Raw genomic sequence first — 20,916 nt, forward strand, 5'->3', positions numbered from 1 at the left:
AACACATATTTGTTGGTTCTTTTGGCAGCCCGTGGCACTTTCAATGTTCTCCTCCAACACCGTAACTCAAAAGCATCAGTTCTTCTACGGTCTTAATTATTCACTGTCTAGCTTTTGCATGCATATGAGGTTATTGAAAATAACCATGGCTTGGGTCAGACGTACCTTAGTCTTCAAGCTGACATCTTTGCTCTTCAACATTTTAAAAAGGTCTTGTGCTGCAAATTTGCCTAATGCAATACATCGTCTGATTTCCTGACTGCTGCTTCTGTGAGTGTTGATAGTTGATCCAAGAAGAATGAAGTCCTTGAACAACTTCAATCTTTTCTTTGATAAGAATTTTGTTTATTGGTCCAGTGGTTAGGATTTTTGTTTTCTTTACATTAGATTTTTGAATCATGTTAAGTGTCCCAGAGCTGTAAGTTGCCAAATTCTGAGTCATAGGTAGGTTTTCTCAATTTAGCTTCTGCCTTCTACTTAGGATCACTTCATCACTGGCTTTTTCAGTCTTGGCTTTTAGCATTATTGTAACTTTTTATTTCTTTGTGGGTCTTTTTACCATTGGGAGTGTTTGGAAGAATCTATATTCAAAACTGTTATTTTAGTTATTCTAATAGTGCTATAACAAAAATACAAGTGGGTGACTTCTAGAAACAGAAATTTATTTTCTTACAATTTAGAAGGGTAGACGTTCAAATGTAAGGTGCTGGCATTAGAAGAGAATTTCACTGTCTTCTGTTCTTACCTCTTTTAAGCTTTGGTTTCTGAACAGTCTTAATGTGGTTTGGCATCACTCTTCCCCTATCTCTACTTCTTTCTCTTGCTTGTCTGATTTCTTTTATATCTCAAAGGAGATTGATTTAAGACACACCCTGTTCTAATCCTGTTCATTAACATAACAATGACAAGCCATTCCCTATTGGGATTATAACATAGGCAGAGAGGTTAGGATTTATAATACATATATGGAGGGGACATAATTCAATCCATAACAAGCTGTTAGCCAGACATTTTTTTCAGTGGGTATTTATTTTAATAGCCATTTGGTTTCATTAGCTTTTAATGAGCTCTTTGATAGCAAGTTCCTTAATTAACAAGGCAGTCTTTCAGGTTTCCTCTTCTCTAATTGTAAACATATTTTGGTACTTTCACACAAATACACTATAATGAAAAGTTTCCTTTTTTGGAATTCCCTTTAGGGCCATTCAGAGAGAAGAAGGGAATGGGAGAATATATAGCTTGGCTTTTGTTTTCTGTTTTTGAGTTGTAAATGGCTTAATTAGCTCAAAACTAGGGAATATGTTCCACAATATGATAATTCAGAGTATATTTCTAAGTGTGTGAAAGTTGATTATGAGTCCAGATTATGTTGGAATTGATATGTTGAATTTAACTATTTTCAAGAAATATGAAAGACTTAATTCTATTAGAGACCAAAATAAACTTCAGATCTTCACTTTCCATTTTCCTTAAGCCATGGGTGTACTTATCAAGATGGAATATTTAATAATGACGTAACTGACGTTGTTGAGTCCTACAAGGCACTGTATTGTATATAAGGAGTTTCAAAAAGTTTGTGGAAAAATACAATGAAAAGATAATAGATTTTTTCCACAAACTTTTTTAAAGCCCTGCATATATTACCTCTCGTTACATACAATAATTGTATTTTACTGATGAGGGTGTTCACTCTAACTGGGATTAAACAACTTTCTTAAAGGTTACATAAGTAGCGGGTCCAGGATTTACACCTAAGTTCATATGAAACCAAAGTTCTTGTTCTTTTCTCTAGATATTTCTTTCTTTCTCAGTCCTGTCTTATTTTCACTCACACTTCCCTTAAAATGGGTATGATGATTCATTTAAGATTGAAATAAAGAACGAATTAATTTCTTGTAAAGATCTTAAATGATTTCCTTTAAAGATACTTAAGGTTTAAAGTATTCTAAAATGAAGCATTTGTTATTGGCCGTAAATAATGAACCAAAGCACCTACTGAATATGTTTACTAAAACAACAACAACAACAACAACAAAAAACAACAACCACACAGGCACAGAACTTACTCTAATGAGGTGTTTGGGAGGGAAAATGCTCTTATTTGGGATATTGACCAGTTAAGAACTGAGTAATAAGTTTTCTGTGGAAGTTAAAAGGGGCTGGCTGGCAGACAGTCAGGCGTCTGCACCATTGTGTTTTGTAAACTTTCTCCTATGGCTGTGGTGTGTTTTTTCCAAGCCCACTTAATTTTTTATGAGGTTTGTAAAGGTCTTGAATAAACAATTCAGATTATAGAGGTTTTCCTGGAAGCTTTGGTTAATATTTTAATGTGCTTAGCTTTGTCACATTATTAAATAGCTTATTGGAAACTTTGAAAGAGAGAGGGTTTCTCTCTTCTTTTGCCTTTTTGTTGTTGTAGTGGTGGTGGTAGTTAAATATAAAGAATATACTTAGCTTTAACTGATTTCCTTGTATTTTAACTTTGCACCTCCACATATCACCCTTAGACTGGGCTCCAGTGTCTGGGAGACCTCTACTTAAAATGCACTTCAAGTGAAATGACCATTTAAAGGGTGTGTCTTGAAACTAAGCCCCTGACTGTAAATGTATGTAGTAAGAGAGGACTGCAGGAAGGGCAGAGGGAATTGGATAGGGTCAGAAAACAGGAACTAATAGACATTTGGAGATGACCTCATCGTGACCTTTGGCTCATTATTATCTCAGTCCGATTCTTTGGCATTTTGGTTGCCCGTCTGGTGAAATGTCTAGCATGGCAAAGACTGAATACCTTCAAAGACATTTCTGTGTTAATGAGATGGCTTGATGAAGTTGGCCTTTAACCTTATCAGGAGTTGAGGAAACAGAAAGGAAGAGTTTTTATTTCTCCTTATAAGGATTTCTCATTTTGGGAAGTTTTGTAGTAGTGATTGTTGTTATTTGTAGTATACTTTTTATTACCTTCATTTTAAATTAGAAGGCACTTGTTAAAATTTCCATGTTGTTGAAGGAATGAACTGAGAATCACTCAGAAAGTCCCACCATTTTTCTGAAACCTTTCCAAACTCTTTTGACTTTATAGCCTATTCTTCTAAAATCATGTAATGATTAGAGTTTATTCTGCCCAATTTAGCACTTAATTGAATGTTCTCCTTGATTTGCTTCAAAATAGGAAGTACACTTTCCAGTCTGTTGCATGAGAGAATTATTTGGCTAAAAAGAAAAAAAGTCATGAATCTATAGAAGGCATAAGTGGTTAATAAAATATTGTACATTCAAGTATCAAAATTTCATACAAAAATTGTACGTGGTATACTTTTTTTTGCCAACCATGTAACTCTCCTCCCGCACCAAGGAAATATATTCAATGTTCTTTTTTCAGTTTTTCAAATTCAGCATAGTAGTAATAAAAATTATAAGGCATCCAGTGAGTACTTAATGTTTAATGCTGTGCTAAATGCTTTATAGGAATAATTTTTATTAACCACTACAATAATCCCATTTTATAGATGAATAACACTGAGACTTACCAAAGTCAAGTTATCACTTATCTGCAGTGCTATTTATGTATATGTGCCCTTGTGTGACACTGGACTGCTTAACCAAAAGATTGTCAGTTCACACCCACCAGTTGCTCTTCAGAAACCCTATACAAGATCTTGAGAATTCCAAGAGTCAAAACCAACTCAATGGCACACAACAGTAACAATATATATGTGTGTGTGTATATACTCACATGTGAGGGAGAGAGCATATAGAATAGATAACAAATAGTATATATATGCGCTTTGTGATTTGTGTATGTGTGCTTACATATATCTGTGTATATTTGTTCTTTTGGGTGCCATCGAGTAGATTCTGACTCCTAGTGACTCTACAGGACAGACTGAAACTGCCTTATAGTGTTTCCTAGGCTGGAATATTTACAGGAGTATATTGACATGTGTCTCCTGTGGAGCTGCCGGGTGGCTTCGAACCACCAACCTTTCAGTTAGCAGCTGAGCATTCAACCATTATTTCACCAAACTTCCTTATAAATACTTATATTTTATATGTATATATGTATGTATGTATGTGTATATATATATATATATATATATATATATATATATATATATACAGAGAGAGAGAGAGAGAGAGAGAGAAAGAGTGTCCTGGTGTGGCACTGTAGGATAATGCACTGGACCATAAGGTTGATCTGAACTGCAAGGTTGGTGGTTCAAACTCACTAGCTGCTCCTCAAAAACCCTATATAGGGTTGCTGTGAGTTGAAACCCACTCAAAGTGCCGACAAATCAGTTCCGACCTATAGCAACCCTGCATAGGGTTTCCGAGGAGTGACTGGTAAACTTGAATTGCCAACTTTGCAGTTCAAACTGATCTTGCAGTCCAGCACATTAACCCACAACGCCACACCAAGACTCCATACATATGTATTGTTGTTAAGTGCTGTTTAGTCAGTTCTGACTCATAGCGATCCTGTGTAGGGTTTCCAGGGAGTGGCTGGTGAGTTTGAACCACTGACTTAGTGGTTCAAACCAACCTTGAGGTCCAGTGCTTTATCCCATAGTGCCACATCAGGTTTCCATACATATGCATAGATACATATGTATATGTGTGTATATTTGTATATGGAACCATACTACTCTGTTTTATATATATGTTTGTTTTGCTTTTGCTTTGACACTTTTGTTTGTTCATGGGAGTAGACTGTAAACGTTTAGATGTTTGCTGGTATTCCTGTTGTTTTGGAGTGAGCATGCACTGAGTGGTTGGCTATATACTCTATACCCTTTATTGTAAATTTGTGTTCAAAAGACACATACATGGAATTTTAAAAAAATGTTTTTTTAGTGCCAAACCAACATATTTTCCCAAGTAAAAGTCAAATCAGAGCATATGAAATTATTAGAAAGATGTAAAATGGCTGTTACAGCCTTTTTTATGCTTGTTAAAGATTACTTTTGGGTTCTAGTTTTGATGCAGTACCTAGTGTCAGATGTATCCTCTATTCATAAATAGCAGAACAAACATAAAATCACAGCATCATCAAGCAAAGTAAGGAATCAGTGTTTGGAATGTCAATGTAACTTGGAGAGCAGGATACCAGAATAGAGAGAAAAACAGAGAAGCACTTAACCTACAATCAAGTTAAAGTTGAAGCACATCAAGAGGTGATCCAGCTAGTGATGCTAGCAAACAAAGACTTCAAAATATTTATGATTAATATGTTGAAGAAACAGAGGAAGGATGGGAAATAGTACATTTCAAATGTTAATTATTTGCACAGAGTTTAAGAACAAGATGTTCATTCTAGAATAGAAAACTACAAAATGTATAATTAATAACTTGTTGTTGTTGTTAAGTGCCGTTGAGTCAGTTCTGACCCATAGTGACCCTGTATAGGGTTTCTGGGGAACAGCTGGTGAGCGTGAACCATCGACCTTGCAGTTTAAACCAACTTTGCAGTCCACCGCATTAACCCACAGCACCATACCAGGACTCCAAGAACTTATTAGATAAATTTTAAAATTACATCAAATGGGCTAAACAAGAGACTTATCAAAGCAGAAGTCAGGATTTGTGAACTCAATGACAAGTCTGTATAAAATATCCAAATTACAGCACACACAGTGAAAAAGGAATAAAAACATATCATTTTTTTCCTAACATCGGTACCTGTATCATCTCTTGGTATGCTCCTGCTGACTGCTCTAACTTGAGTGTAGGTTAAGTGCTGATCTGTAAACATATTTCAAATCAGAAAGGACTACAATATCCATTTAACAACTTTCCAAGCCAAAATTTCATATGCCTCTGTCTTGACCAAGCAGGATTTCCTTCTCCAGAGACTGGTCCCCCTGATAACATGTTCAGAGTATAAGAGACAGAGTGGCTTCTAAGGCACATTCTGACTGTACCCTTCCAACACAGATTGGTCCATGATAATTTTTAATATTCTTTTCCAATACCATGATTCAAATATATCTGGGCTCTCCAGTCTTCCTTATTCATTGTTCATCTTTCATATGCATATGAGGCAATTAAAAATACCATGGCTTGGAGGGACCAGTCCCTCGAGAAGTGCATCATACTTGGTAAGGTAGAAAAGTTAGTGAAAAAGAGAAAGACTCCCAAGTAGTGGATTGACATAGTGGCAACAGCAATGGGCTCAAGCATACCAGTTGTTAGGATGGCACAGGACTGGGCCATTGTAGTAGCCAACAGCAACAAATTTAAAAATGCCTAATTTCAGGGAAAATTAAACATGTTTCTAAATAATATGTCATATAAGAAATTATAGGAAAATCAGAGTTTGTTTTCTATTTGGATGAAAATGAAAACATAACCTACTAAAATTTGTGGCATATAGCTGATACATACCTTTCAGCAACATTTCTCACCCTTGACAGTATTAACCTTTTAGCCCATATATGTCTTTTGAAGGGCTGTACAGTACATTGTAGTCCGTTGGAGAAAAGCCCGTGGGACCTTCATTTGCTGATGGAGAACAACTCACAATGAAGAGAAATAGCTATAAACATCCATTGAAACTCAGAACATGGAATATACGAAGTATGAATCTGGGAATATTGGAATTTGTCAAAACTGAAGTGGAATGCATAAACGTCGATATCTTAGGAATTAGTGAGCTGAAGTGGACCGGTATTGGCCATTTTGAATCTGACAACCACATGGTTTACTATGCCGGGAATGACAAATTGAAGAGGAATGGTGTTGCATTCATTGTCAAAAAGAATATATCCAGATTAGTCATGAGGTACAACACTTTCTGTGATAGGATAATATCGATGTGCCTACAGAGAAGCCTAGTTAATACCACTATTATTCAAATTTACACACCAACCACTAAAGCCAGTGAGGATGAAATAGAAAAATTCTATTACTTCAAAGAGCACAGTCTTCCGTATGGATTACAACTCAATGTAAAGAAAACAAAAATCCTCACCACTGGACCAATAAACAACATTCTTATCAACTGAGAAAAGATTGATGTTGTCAAGGACTTCATTATTCTTGGATCAACTATCAGCACTTATGGAAGCAACAGTCAAGAAATCAAATGATGTATTGCATTAGACAAATCTGCTGCACAAGACTTTTTTAAAGTGTTGAAGAACAAAGATGTCAGCTTTAGGACTAAGGTGCACCTGACCCAAGCCATGGTATTTTCAATAACCTCATATGGATGCGAAAGCTGGACAGTGAATAAGGAAGACCATGGAAGAATTGATGCTTTTGAGTTATGGTGTTGGAGTAGAATATTCAAAGTGCCATGGGCTGTCAAAAGAATCAATGGATCCATTGTGGAAGAAGTGTAGCCAGAGTGCTCCTTGGAGCCCAGGATGGCCAAACTTCGTATCTCATACTTTGGACATATTGTCAGGAGAGACCAGTTTCTAGAGAAGGATATCATGTTTGGTAGAGTGGAGGGCCAGAGAAAAAGAGGAAGATCCCCAATGAGATGGATTGGCCAAGTGGCAGCATCAATGGACTCAACCATGGCAACAGTAGTGAGGTTGGCCCAGGATCAGGCAGTGTTTTGTTCTGCTGTGCATAAGGTCGCGGGACCCTACCCAGAGAAGCAGTGATGCCAGAGATGGAGGCAGAGAAGATGATGTGGAGAGATAGAGTGGCTGGGGACTTTAGACCCAGAGAGGGAGAAGGGGCTGTGTTCTGACAACCGGGGGCGGGGGGGCGGGGGGCAGGCTCGTGGGGTGTACCCACTGGTTGGTTGATGATGCATCGAGGGGATTTTTACCATGGCAATGAAAGATAGAATGAATGTAAAACTAATGTTCTTCCTTGTACAGTATCACACAATTCATAGTAAAACATTAAAAAAAAAAAAAGATGAAAGGAATACATAAAGTCACTGTTCTAAAAAGAAATGGTTGATGTTCAATCATTTCAAGGGGTAGTATATGATTTAGGTCTGATAGTACTGAAGGAAGAAACCCAAGCTACACTGAATACATTGGTGAAAAATAAGGCTGCAGGTAAGGACGAGATGCAAATTTGTGGCCATGCCTAAGACGGGTAACCCAACAGAATGTAGAAATCATTGAACAATATCATTAGTTTCACATGCAAGTAAATTTGTTTTTACTGTTGTTATGTGCCATCGAGCCTGTACGACTCATAGGGAACCTATGGCATTTCACTACCCTTTCCTGCACCAACCTCAAAAGTCATTACTACACTTGAGTACATTGCTGCTGCCACTGGGCCAATCCATCTCATTGGGAGTCTTCCACTTTTTCACTGACCCTCCACTTTACCAAGCATGATGTTCTTCTCCAGGGACTGGTCCCTCCTCATAATATGTCTGAAATCTGAGAGACGAAGTCAGGCCATCCTGCTTCTAAGAAGCATTCTGGCTGTCCTTCTTTCAATACAGATGTGTTTGTTCTTTCAATACTTTAAATATTATTCTCCAACACTCAAATGCATCAGTTCTTTTACAGTATTCCTTATTCATTGCCAAACTTTCATATGCATCTGAGGCTATTGAATATACCATGGCTTGGATCAGGTGAACCTTATTCCTCAAACTGGCATGTATGCCCTTGAACATTTCAATATGCTGTGTTATTTCTTGACTGCTGCTTCCATGACTATTGATGGTTTCTATTTCTTCCATTTAACTTGATCCTATTTATTGGTCCAGTGGTGGAGACTTTTGTCACTTCTTTAAGCAAGCAAGATTATATGATCTGAGTATTGCAGGTTGTTAGTAAGTCTTCCCCCAGTCCTAATGCCATGTTCTTCAGACAATCCAGCTTCTCAGTACAGTGAAACAATACAACCCTGACTCATACCTTTCCTGATACTAAACCATTCAGTGTCCTCTTGTTCTCCTTGAACAACTATCTCTTATTCTGTGTACAGGTTCCTCATGTACACAGTTAAAGTGCCTGGAATATTCATTCTCCACAATGTTGTCCATAGCTTGTCATGATCCACACAAATGGAAGCCTTTGCATAGTCAATAAAACACAAGTAAACATCGTTTTGTTGTAGTCTGTGGGTTAATGCGCTCGACTGCATAGCTGGTTTTAATCACAAGGTTGGTGGTTCAAGTTCTGCAGCTGCTCCTAGGATACCCTATATGGGGGTAGCTATGGGTTGGAACTGACTTGATGACACTTAACAATAACAAACATCTTTTGGCCTGCTTTCAGTCAAAGTCCATCCTGACATCATCAACATCCTCCTCTGAATCTGGCTTACACCTCTGGCAGTTACCTGTGAATGTACTGTTGTAGCTGTTTTTGGATTATCTTTAGGAAAATTTTACTTGCATGCAATATTGATGATATTGTCCGATGATTTTCACATTCCATTGAGACACCTCTCTTTGGAATGGGCTCAAATATGAATCTATTACAATCAGTTGGCCAGATGACTATCGTCCAAATTTCTTGGCATAGATAAATAAATGCCTCTGGTGCTGCATCAGTTTGTTGAAAGATTTCAATTAATATTTCATCAATTCTCGGAACCCTGTTCTTTCCCAATGTATTCAGTGACCCCTGGACTTCTTCCTTAAGTATCATTGGCTCTTGATCATATACTACCTCTTGAAATGGTTGAACTTCAACCATTTCTCTTTGACACAATAATTCCTTCCATCTTTTTCTGATATATTTTGCATCTTTTGATGTTTTGGCCATAGAATCCTTCAACATTGCAAGTCAAGTCTTAATTTTTGTCTTCAGTTCTTTCGACTTGAGAAATGCTGAGTGTGTTCTTCCTTTTCGTTTTCTAACTCCAGGTCTTTGTACATTTCATTATAATACTTGACTTTGTCTTCTCGAGCTGCCTTTTGAAATTTTCTGTTCAACTCTTGTACTTTCTCCATTTCTAGAGAGAGAGCTTCAGTCTCTCTGACATCCATTTTGGTCTTTTCCTTCTTTTTTTGTCTTCTTAATGACCTTTTGTTTTCTTCCTGTATGATTTTGATTTCATTCCACAACTCTTCTGGTCTTTGGTCATTAGTGTCTAATTAGAGACAAATGTGTCTAATTAGACACAGGTGTAGTCAATTTGATTTCTGTGTTATGTTGTTTAAAAAAGGTATTAGACACATTAGTGTCTAATCCCACCTGGTGGGATACTTTCAAGGTCTTATTTTGGCCCTCATGAACTTGTTTTAATTTTCTACAGCTTTATCCTTAACTTGCATAAGAGCAATTGATGCTCTGTTCCAAAGTCTACTCCTGGTCTTGTTTTTGCTGATGATATGCAGCTTTTCGACCCTCTCTTTCCACAGGTGTAGTCAATTTGATTTCTGTGTATTCCATCTGGTGAGGCCCCTGTGTATAGTTGTCTTTTATGTTGTTTAAAAAAGGTATTTACAATGGAATTGCAAAATTCTATTATGTGATCTCTAGCTTCGTTTCTATCACCAACATCATATGTTCCAACTGCTGATCCTTCCTTTGTTTCTAACCTTTGCATTCCAATTGCCAATGATTATCAATACCTCTTGATTACACATTTGTTCAATTTCAGACTGATGAAACTAGTAGAATTCTTCAATTTCATTATCACTGACTTTAGTAGTTAGCACAGCAGTTAGAATGATAGTTGTATCAACTGGTCTTCCTTGTAGGCTTATGGATATTACCCTGTCACAGACAGCTTTGCACCTCAAGATAGAAATGTTCCATTTGATGATGGATTTGACGCCATTCCTCTTCAATTTGTCATTCTCAACATAGTAAACCATGTGATTGCCATTTTCAAAGTGGCCAATACCAGTCCATTTCAGATCACTAATTCCTAGGATAGTGATGTTTATGTGTTCTATTTCATTTATGACAGCTTCTCGCTTTTCTTGGTTTATGCTTCATACATTCCATGTTCTGATTATTAATCAGTGTTTTCAGCTATTTCCCCTCTTTTTGGTTGTGTACCATCAGCCAATGAAGGTCCTGAAAGCTTTACTTCATTTACATCTTCACGATCAACTCTCCTTTGCGTGCCTTCCAACCTGAGGGATTGTCTTCTATCACTTTATTTAATAATTGATGCTCTTCATCAGGTTTCGTGATTCAATATTCTAGTGCTCCATGACAGTTCTACTGCTATGCATAAGGTTTTCAGAGACTAAATAGTCGGAAGTAGTCTGTCTCTCTTTCTTCCTAGCCTATCTTAGTTTGGAATCTCAGTTGAAACCTATCCACCATGAGTCACCCTGTTGGTATTTTAAAGATAAGTGGCATAGCTTCCAGAATCACAGCAATACACAAACCACCACAGTATGACAGACTGCTAGATGAGTGGTAGAAATTGTGGCTTAAGATAAATACAGCTGCAACAATACAGCAACAGAGAACTGCCAGGAATTCAAGCCTGATTCAGAAGAGGATGTGAAACAAGGGCTATCATTACTGAAGTCAGGTGGATCTTGACTAAACACAGAGAATACCAGAAAGATGTTTATTTGTGCTTTATTGACTATACAAATACATTTGACTGTGTCAATCACATCAAACTATGGATAACGTTAGGAAGAGTGAGTATTGTAGAACAGTTGATTGTTTTCATGAGGAACATCTGTATAGACTAAGAGGCAGTTGCTAGAACAGACCAAGAGGACACTGAATGGTTTCAAATCAGGAAAGGTGTGCACCATGGTTGCATTCTGTCACTATAGTTTATTCAGTGTATATGCTGAGCAGATAATCCAAGAAGCTGGATTACATGAAGTCAAAGATGGCATCAGGATTAGAGGAAGACCTGTGATGTGCAGATAATACAACTTTGCTTTTTGAAACCAAAGATGACTTATATTCTTACTGATGATGATTAAAGGCTATAGCCGTCCGTGTGGGTTGCACATCAATGTAAAGAAAACAAATATCTTCACAACTGGACCGGTAAATAACATCATGATAAGTGGAGCAAAGGTCAAAGTTGTTAAAGACTTCATTTTGCTTGGATCCACCACCACACTTTATTAGCAGCAGTCAAGAAATCAAACAATTTATCACATTATGCAAATTTGCTGCACAAGCCCTCTCTAAAGTGTTCATGAGCAAAGATACAAGTTTGAGGAATAAGGTGTTCCTGACCCTAGCCATAATATTTTCAGCAGCTTCCTATGTATGTGAAAGTTGGATAATGAATAAGGAATGTTGTAGAAGAATTGATGCTTTTGAGTTATGGTGTTGGAAAATAATATTGAAAGTAACATGGGCTGCCAGAAGAACAAACAAATCTGTATTGGAAGAAATAGAGTGAGAATGCTTCTTAGAAGCCAGGATGGTGAGACTTGGTTTCTCATACTTTGGACATACTATCGAGTGGTACCAGTTCCTGGAGAAGGACATCATACTTGATAAAGTGAAAGGTCAGTGAAAAAGACGAAGACCCCCAATGAGCTGGACTGTCACAGGGACAGCAGCAATGGGACCTAGCTTAAGAACAATTTTGAGGATGATGCAAGACCAGGCAGTGTTTCCTTCTGTTGTGCTTTTTGGGTCCCTATGAGTCAGAACCGATTTGATGGCACCTAACAACAGTAACAATATTGCTAACATCAAACATTCTAATGTTGAAAAATGTAATGTTTCTCCCAGGGGCAGCACAGGTTGTATCTGCTATTACCACTCCACTTCAACAACATATTGGAGGTAGCTATTGCAATTAGTAAAATAAAAGGAATGAAGCACACAGTGATTGGGGGAAAATGATTGTACTTAATTTTTTGTCTCTCTCTCTAAGTCAACATTGTTGTTTATACAGAAAATCTTAGGGGGTCTGAAAAAATGGTCTTAAAATTAATACATAGTGTACAAAAAGCATTGGTATTTCTGTGTTATAATAATGAACAAATAAGAACTGAAATATAAACTGATACAATTTCATCAGCATAAAAAACAGACACTACTTTGGAATAAGTTTAACAAACTATGTGCAAAGCATGTACACTAAAACTACATAACATAGCCAAGAGAAAGGTAAAAAGACATAAATAAATATAGAGATATAGCATGCTTAGGAATCAAAGGACTCAGTTTTGTTCAGCTATCTGTTTTCTCCTCATCAGGTTCCCAGGTTTGAATTAAGTTCTAATGCTTTGTGGCCTACATTACATATGACTTATTCACATTTCTCCTACATATGGACTTCTTGTTTGGAAGTGCCTTCAAGTCAGTTCCATCTCATAGTGATCCTGTATAGGGTTTCTGAGGTGTTAAATCCTTGTGGGAGCAGAAAGCCTAATCTTTCTTCCTTGGAGCAACTGGTGTACTCCAACCACTGACCTTGTGGTTAGCAGACCAGTGCTTATTCAACAGAGCTACACCACTCCCCCACAATGATACTAGCTATGCACTGGTCTTAGAGAATTGAGAAAATAGTCACTATTATTATTTCTGTAAGGCTCAGTTCTCGCATGGAACCCTGTCTGAGAAATGCTGAGACATAGGTCCAATATGTTGTTGTTGTTAAGTGCCTTCGAGTCGGTTCCAACCCATAACGACCCTGTACAGGGTTTCTGAGGCTATAAATCCTTAAGGCAGAAGAAAGCCTCCTCTTTCTTCCATGGATCAGCTGGTAGTTTTGAACTGCTGACCTTAAGGTTCTCAGCCTGATTCGTAACCACTATGCTACCAGAGGCCCAATATAATCTGCTCCAAATCCAAGCAAACTTTTTTGTAAAATTTTTGAAAAGGCTGATTTTAAATTTTGTGTGAAATTTTCAAGGAACTAAAATAGCAAGAACTATCCTGATCCCTAGTGGCATAGTAGGTTACATGTTGGCCTAGTAACTGCAAGGTCAACAGTTTGAATCCACCAGCTGCTCCACCAAAGACAGATGTGACTTTCTGCTCCAATGAAGATTTATAGCCTTGAAAACCCTATATAGGGTTGCTGTGAGTAAGAAGGGACTTCACCGCACACCACCACCACCACTATCATGAAAATAAAAGAAATTTGGAACACTTTATGCTGCCTGATTCCCATACTACTATGTCTTGGTATGGTGCTGTTGGTTAATACGCCAGATTGCAAAGCCATTTGAACTGCAAGGTCAGCGGTTCAAGCTCACCAGCTGCTCTTTGGAAACCCTATTCAGGGTCGCTATGGGCCGGAATCGACTCTACAGCACTTAACAACAACAACAATGAAGTTTGAGTAATTAAGACAGTATGTTATCTTTGTTGTTGCTCAGTGCCGTGGAGTCAGTTCAGACTCGTAGTGACCCTGTATAGAGTTTCCGAGGAGCTACTGGTGAGTTTGAACCACCAAACTTGCAGTTGAAACCGACTTTGCTATCCAGTGCATTACCTTATAGTGCCACACCAGGACTCCATTATAGTACTGGCATAAGATTAGACAACAAAATGAATTAACCGTAGAGAGGGGGTGATTCTCAAAATAAACACACACCTGTGGTAAGTTGATTTTCAACAAAGTTGCTAATAAAATTCAATGGGAAGAAGAAGGAGCTCTTCAAAAAATGTGCTCAAGCAATTCAATATGCAGATTAAAAAAATTAATTTTGATACCTACTTCACATCACAGTTTGAGATGAATTATAAATCTAAATGTGAAACCTAAGAAGTTTCTAAAAACACATGTGAGACTACTTGCATAACTTTAAAGTAGGCAAGCATAACTTTAAAGTAGACAAAAAGCACTAGAGAAAAAGTAGATATATTGGACTTCATCAAAATTGTAAAATTCTGATCACCAAAAAGGTACCATAAAGAAAATGTAAAATAACTTGTACAAAACTTTAAGGAAGTGTTACACAATCCTCACTCCTACCACCATACCCATCAATATGGAAAATCAACTTGCACAGGTATTTAAGAAAGGAGGCTATCTGTTTGCTATTAAGCATATAAAAATATGCCTTAAACAATACTTAATAGCATTTATTAACATTGTTATTGTTATTGCTAGGTGCCATTGAGCAGGTTCCTATTTTATTGACCCATGTACAACAGAATGTAACAATGCCTGGTCCGGCATCATCCTCACAATTATTGCCACATTTGAGTTTATTGTTGCAGACACTGTAGAAATCCATCTTGTTACAGGTTTTCCTCTTTTTTGCTGACCCCTACTTTACCAAGCATGAAGTCCTTCTCTGGGAACTGGTCTCTTCTACAAATAGGTCCAAAGTACTTGAGACTGTGTTTCACCAACCTTGCTTCTAAGAAGCATTCTGGCTGTACTTCTTCCAAGTCAGATTTATTTGCTCTTCTGGCAGTCCATTATATATTCAATATTCTTCTCCAAGAAAGGCATCAATTCTTTATCTTCCTTATTCATTAATCACCTTTCACATGCATGTGAAGTAATTGAAAATACCATAGCTTGGGTCAGACACTCATTCATCCTCAAAGTGACATCTTTGATTTTTAAAGAGGTTTTTAAATACTATTTGCAGCAGATTTACCCAATACTGCTTCTTTCATGGGCATTGATTGTGGATCCAAGTAAAATGAAATCCTTGAACTTCCATCATTTCTTCATTTATTACTATGTTGCTTATTGGCCCAGTTGTCTGGATTTTTGTTTTACGTTGAAGTGTAACCCATAACAAAGGCTGTGTCATCTTTGACCTTCATAAGTAAGATCCTCAAATCCTCTTTGCTTTCAGCAAGCAAGGTTGTGTCATCTACATATTGGGTGTTATTTAAGAGTTCCTTCAATCCTGCTGCCGCATTCTTCTTCAGATAGTTCATCTTCTCAGATTACGTGCTCAGCATACATGTTGAATAAGTTTGGTGAAAGGATACAATCCCGATGCCCACCTTTCCTGATTTTAAACCATTCCCTGTCCCCTTGTTCTGTATGTAAGACTGCCCCCTTAGTCTATGTACAGGTTCCATATAAGCACAGTTAAGTGTTCTGGAATTCCTATTATATGTGATGTTTTCCATAATTTGTTCTGATCCACACAGTTGAATGCCTTTGTGCAGTCAATAAAATACAAGTGACTGACCCTCTTTCTGACATTCTCTGCCTTCAGCCAAGATCTTTCTGACATCAGTCATGATATCACTTATTCTACATCATTTTATAAATCCAGCTTGAATTTCTGACTCATAGAGATTCTGACTCATAGCGACTCTGTGTACAGTTTCCAAGGAGCAGTTGGTGGGTTTGAACCACTGACCTTTCTGTTAGCAGTATAGCACTTATCCTAGAGTGTTACACGGCTTCAACCATTTTTTGAATTATCTCCAGCAAAATTTAGTGATATTGTTTAGTAATTACTGCATTCTATTTTATCACTTTTCTTTGGAAAGGGTACATACATGAATCTTGTCTAGTCAGTTGACAAAGTAGTTGTCTTCCAAATCTTGGCACAGACACATGAGCTCTTCCAGTATTGCATCTAGTTTTTGGAACATCTTCAATTGGTATTCCATCAATTCCTGGATCCTTGTTTAGCTCCAAGTACCTTCAGTGCAACTTGGACTTCTTACTTCAATACCATTGAATTTAATAATATGCTACCTCCTAAAATGACTGAATACCAGCCAATTCTTTTTGTGGTATAGTTGTTCTATGTATTTCTTCCCTCCTTTTGATGATTCCTGTGTCATTCAATTATGGTGGCCCTGGAACCCTTCTGTGAGCTCAGGTGTAACAGTGATTGTGAGGATGGCACAGGACCAGGCAGTGTTTTGTTCAGTTCTGGGTAGGATGGCTGAGTCTGAACCAGCTGGACAGCACCTAACAAGAACCCTTCAATATTGCAACCAAAGACTTCATTTTCCCCTCTGTTCAGCTCGAGAAATTCTAGTGTGTTCTTCCCTTTTGGTTTTCTGACTCCAGGCTTTTCTGAAGCTGCCCTTTGGAATCTCTGTTAAACTCATTTATTTCATCATTTCTTCTATTTGCTTTAGTTAGTCTATGTTCAAGACCATGCTTCAACGTCTCTCTTGACATACATTTTGGTCTTTTCTTTCTTACCTGTTCTTGTAACGACCATTAGCTTTCTTTATGTATAACGTACTTGATGTCATCCCACAACTCATCTGTTCTTCAGTCATTATTGTTCAGTAATTCAATTCTGATCTTAAGATGGCATCTAATTTAAGGTGGGATATACTCAAGGTCATACTTTGACTCTGCGGACTTACTTAATTTTCTCCAGTTTCCATTGACATTGCTGTATGAGCAAATGGGTGGTGTGTTCTGCGTTCAGCCCTTGACTTTATTCTGGCTGATGATGACCTTCTCCATCATCTGTTTCCACAGATTTGCCAATTTGACTGTTGTGTCCACATGTATATACATGTATATACATGTTACTGAAAACAGGCATTTCCAACGAATAGGTCTTTGATCTTGCAAAATTCTACCAGGGGATCTCCAGCGTCATTTCATTACCAAGGCTTTATTTTCAAGTACTTGTTTCCAAATTTTACATTCTAATCGCCAGTAATAATTAATACACCTTGATTGCATGTTGATTAATTTCTAACTGCAGAAACTGATAAAAATATTTAATTTCCTCATCTTTGGCATTAGTGGTTGGTGGTTAAAATTTGAGTTATAGTCATATTAACAGGTCTTCCTTGAGGACATATGGAAATTATCCTATTACTGACACAGTGGTAATTCTGGATAGATCTTGAAATGTTCTTTTTGACAATGAGATGTCATGCCATTCCTCTTCAGTTAGTCATTCCCAGTAGAGTAGAGCATATAACTGTCTGATTAAAAATGACCCTTTGATTTGCTAATGCATAATCTTAAAATATCAAAGATTAAGTGTTCCATTTCGTTTTTGACAACTTAAAATTTCCCTAGATTTATACTTCATGCAGTCTGTGTTCCAGTTATTAATGGAAGTTGCAGCTGTCTTTTGGTTTTGTTCATTTTGAATTGTGTCACATCAACAAATGATCCTGAAAGCTTTTGTCCCTCCACAACATTAAGGTCTATTTTTTTTTTTTTAAAGAAATAGACCACCAGGTCCTACTGCATCTTAATCTGGAAGTTTTGCTAAAGCCCATCCATCATGACTGAACATTCTGGAGTTTGAAATATTGGTGGCATAGCTTCCAGCATCACAGCAACACATAAACCAACACAGTATAACAAACTGACCAATGAGTGGTGGAGCTGATTTGTAGTGTTGTTCAAGTCCTCTTGTTCATACTGGTGTTCTTTCTAGATGAACTGTCTATTATTGAAAGTAGTTCATTGAAGTCTCCAACTATCATGGGAGAATGCTCTGTGTTCTTTTTAGTACTCTCAGCTTTTGCTTCGCATATTTTAAGTGATTATGTGTTTATAATTATATCTTCCTAATTAATTGACAATTTTTGGGCTCTGGAAAAGACTTTTTGAAATTTATTCTGTGGAATATTTTTTGCCAGTTTAAGAATTTAAATAGTGTTTTTCTGTTGTCAGTTTCAAAAGGAAAAAGTGCTTCTCGACTACTTAACTGACTTTTATATAAATTACAGTTTAGTGTCATAGGGACCATGACTGACAGGGTAGTTAACATTTAAGATGATTGCACTGAGTTCTATAAACGTCTAAGATTATTTGCATGTGAGGATATAATGTTGGAAAAACTTACAGAAATACCAAAATTCCATTTTTATTGTAATTTCATTTTAATCCTTTGACATGATAATGTACGCTCTTATATTTCAGGGAAAGGTGGCCCAGACAGCATGTATGTCAGCTTGTAAGCATTTAGCCACATCCCTGATGCAACTTCTGCTGGAAGCTGAAGTAAGACAGCTTACCTTGGGAGCATTACAGCAGTTCAACTTGGATGTCAGAGAATGTGAACGTAAGTCAGTGAACCACCCCTTTGCTTATTTGTCTTCCCTCCATACTCACTTTTATAAAATGTATTCTAGATCTGTGTGGCCCTTGTTCCTGTTGGAATCAAAGAATACGTAGAAATACTTTAAAGGATATATGGAAATGGAGTCTATCCACAAGGTGATTTGAGACCCCAAAAGTGTTTAGGCCTGTACATAGAGCAGAGAAACCTCCTGTCCACAAGGAAGCTTGCCATATAATGGGGGTGGAGGTGGAGGTGGAGGTGGAGGGGTGTAAGGCAGATGGGCATTTAATAGATACCAAAGAAAACATGATATAGCAAAGATTTAAAAAGGTTACACCTCTCAGTAGTTTATTTTTTTATGATATATTTAAAACTATGTTTACATTTTATCTGCAAACTCTTCTTAGGTATGCATTTATCAATTTGAAATGTTTCTAATCCAAGAAACGTAAAACCTTAAAAAGAGTGGATTCAACAAGTATGTTTTATCTTTCTCAGAAACAGTCACTTGTTGTTTGTGATATCATCATGGTTCTAGGTACTTTTGAGCCTTCTACTCTGCCCCCCTTAGAGTGTGGACTTTTCATCTCCATGTATATTATGTTCTGAAGAGACTCCCCACATTCAAGATGGGAAATCAAGACCAACTTTACCTGTTCCATTTGTTAAAAGAATAGACACCTTTTTAGGATACACCTTTATGCTTCATTGGCTAAAACACTGTCACATGGTCACCTAGCTCTAAGGGAGACTGCTAACTTTGTATCTGTCAATGTAAAAGAGGAGCATCATTATTAGTATTCATTATGCATATCTGCTTGGAGCTGAACACAAATTTATGGTTTGGTTAGGAAGAAAGAAGGAAAGAGTATGTATGGTTCACTGTTCTGTCAGTGAGTGAACAAAACAAAAAAAACCCCATAAAATTACAAAGCTCTTGGAAATTTTTTTCTAATTCTAAGAAAATTAAAATAATATAAAATTACCTGGGTCTGCTAACATGCCAACTCTATAGCATTTTATTTTGACTATTTTTTTTGTTTGTTTCTCTTGGTTTACATTTTTATCATTGTGCTAAACTATAATGTATATTTTCATTTTTAATCCCTGATATTTCTTGCTTGTTAATCTACTTTGACGTTAGTATAGCTAATATGACTAAAGTACGTTTTGAAGATTGTAAAACAAATACAGGAGAAAAAAATCAGATCTTGTAGATGAGAAATAAAAATAAGTAGCAACATAGTCATTTGAAATCCATCCATATTGGAGTGTATAGTCAATATAAATGGTCTAAAATAACCAATTTAAATCAGAAATTATCAGCTTGAATTAAAAAGGAAAACCTTACTATGTACTGTGTCCAGGGAAATTATAAAATAAGTTGTTGTTGTTATGTGCTGTGGAGTTGCTTCTGACTCATAACAACCCTGTACAGGGTTTCTGAGGCTATAAATCTTTATGAAAGCAGAAAGCCTCATCTCTCTCCCGCGGAGTGGCTGGTAGTTTCAAACTGCTGGCCTTGAGGTTAGCAGCCCGACTTGTAGCCAGTACGCTACAAGTGCTCCTTATAAAATAGGTTAAAAGGATGGAAAACAAATATGCAAGTGCTACCATAAAAATGCTGCATGGGTCTTTCCTCTGTGTTTTTTGTGTTATTTTTTAGAGAAACACTATGTTTATTTCATGAAAATACACTTTTTAGCACATAAAGTTTCATCATTATGTTCTCAGTTATTTAATTCCATAAGTAAAAGTCTTAGCAGAAAAACAACTTAAAAAAAAAAATTATTGTGAAGGTTTACAGAGCAGATCATCCGTTTTCCATTCAACAATTCATACACATTTTGTTTCATCTCATTGATTGCAATCACCACAATGTAACATCACGTGTCCCACATCCTGTGTTCCTGGTTTTCATTTCTCCTCCTTTCCTCACCCATCTGAACTTTGTCCTCCGGTAAATGCTGCCGTTTGGATCTTAAATGGTTGATTATTATAGGATGGGCATACCTCACTAATGTTATTGTTTCCCTTATAGGTGTATCTATTTTTGTGGTGGTGGTGGTAGTTAAGTGCCATTGAGTCAGTTCCAACTCATAGTAACC

At 37.0% G+C, this 20,916-nt stretch overlaps 1 protein-coding gene across 1 annotated transcript in view; it reads left to right on the plus strand.

Moving 5' to 3' along the window:
• The window catches only part of EXOC6B (exocyst complex component 6B), an 859,602-nt gene that overhangs the window by 584,683 nt on the left and 254,003 nt on the right, over positions 1-20,916 (plus strand). Inside the window, 1 exon segment of the mRNA XM_006862890.1 lies at positions 18,667-18,808. Within this exon segment, the coding sequence (XP_006862952.1) occupies positions 18,667-18,808 (142 nt within the window).

The sequence above is a fragment of the Chrysochloris asiatica genome, unplaced genomic scaffold, assembly GCF_000296735.1.
Source record: "Chrysochloris asiatica unplaced genomic scaffold, ChrAsi1.0 scaffold00052, whole genome shotgun sequence".
Classification (NCBI taxonomy): Eukaryota; Metazoa; Chordata; class Mammalia; order Afrosoricida; family Chrysochloridae; genus Chrysochloris; species Chrysochloris asiatica.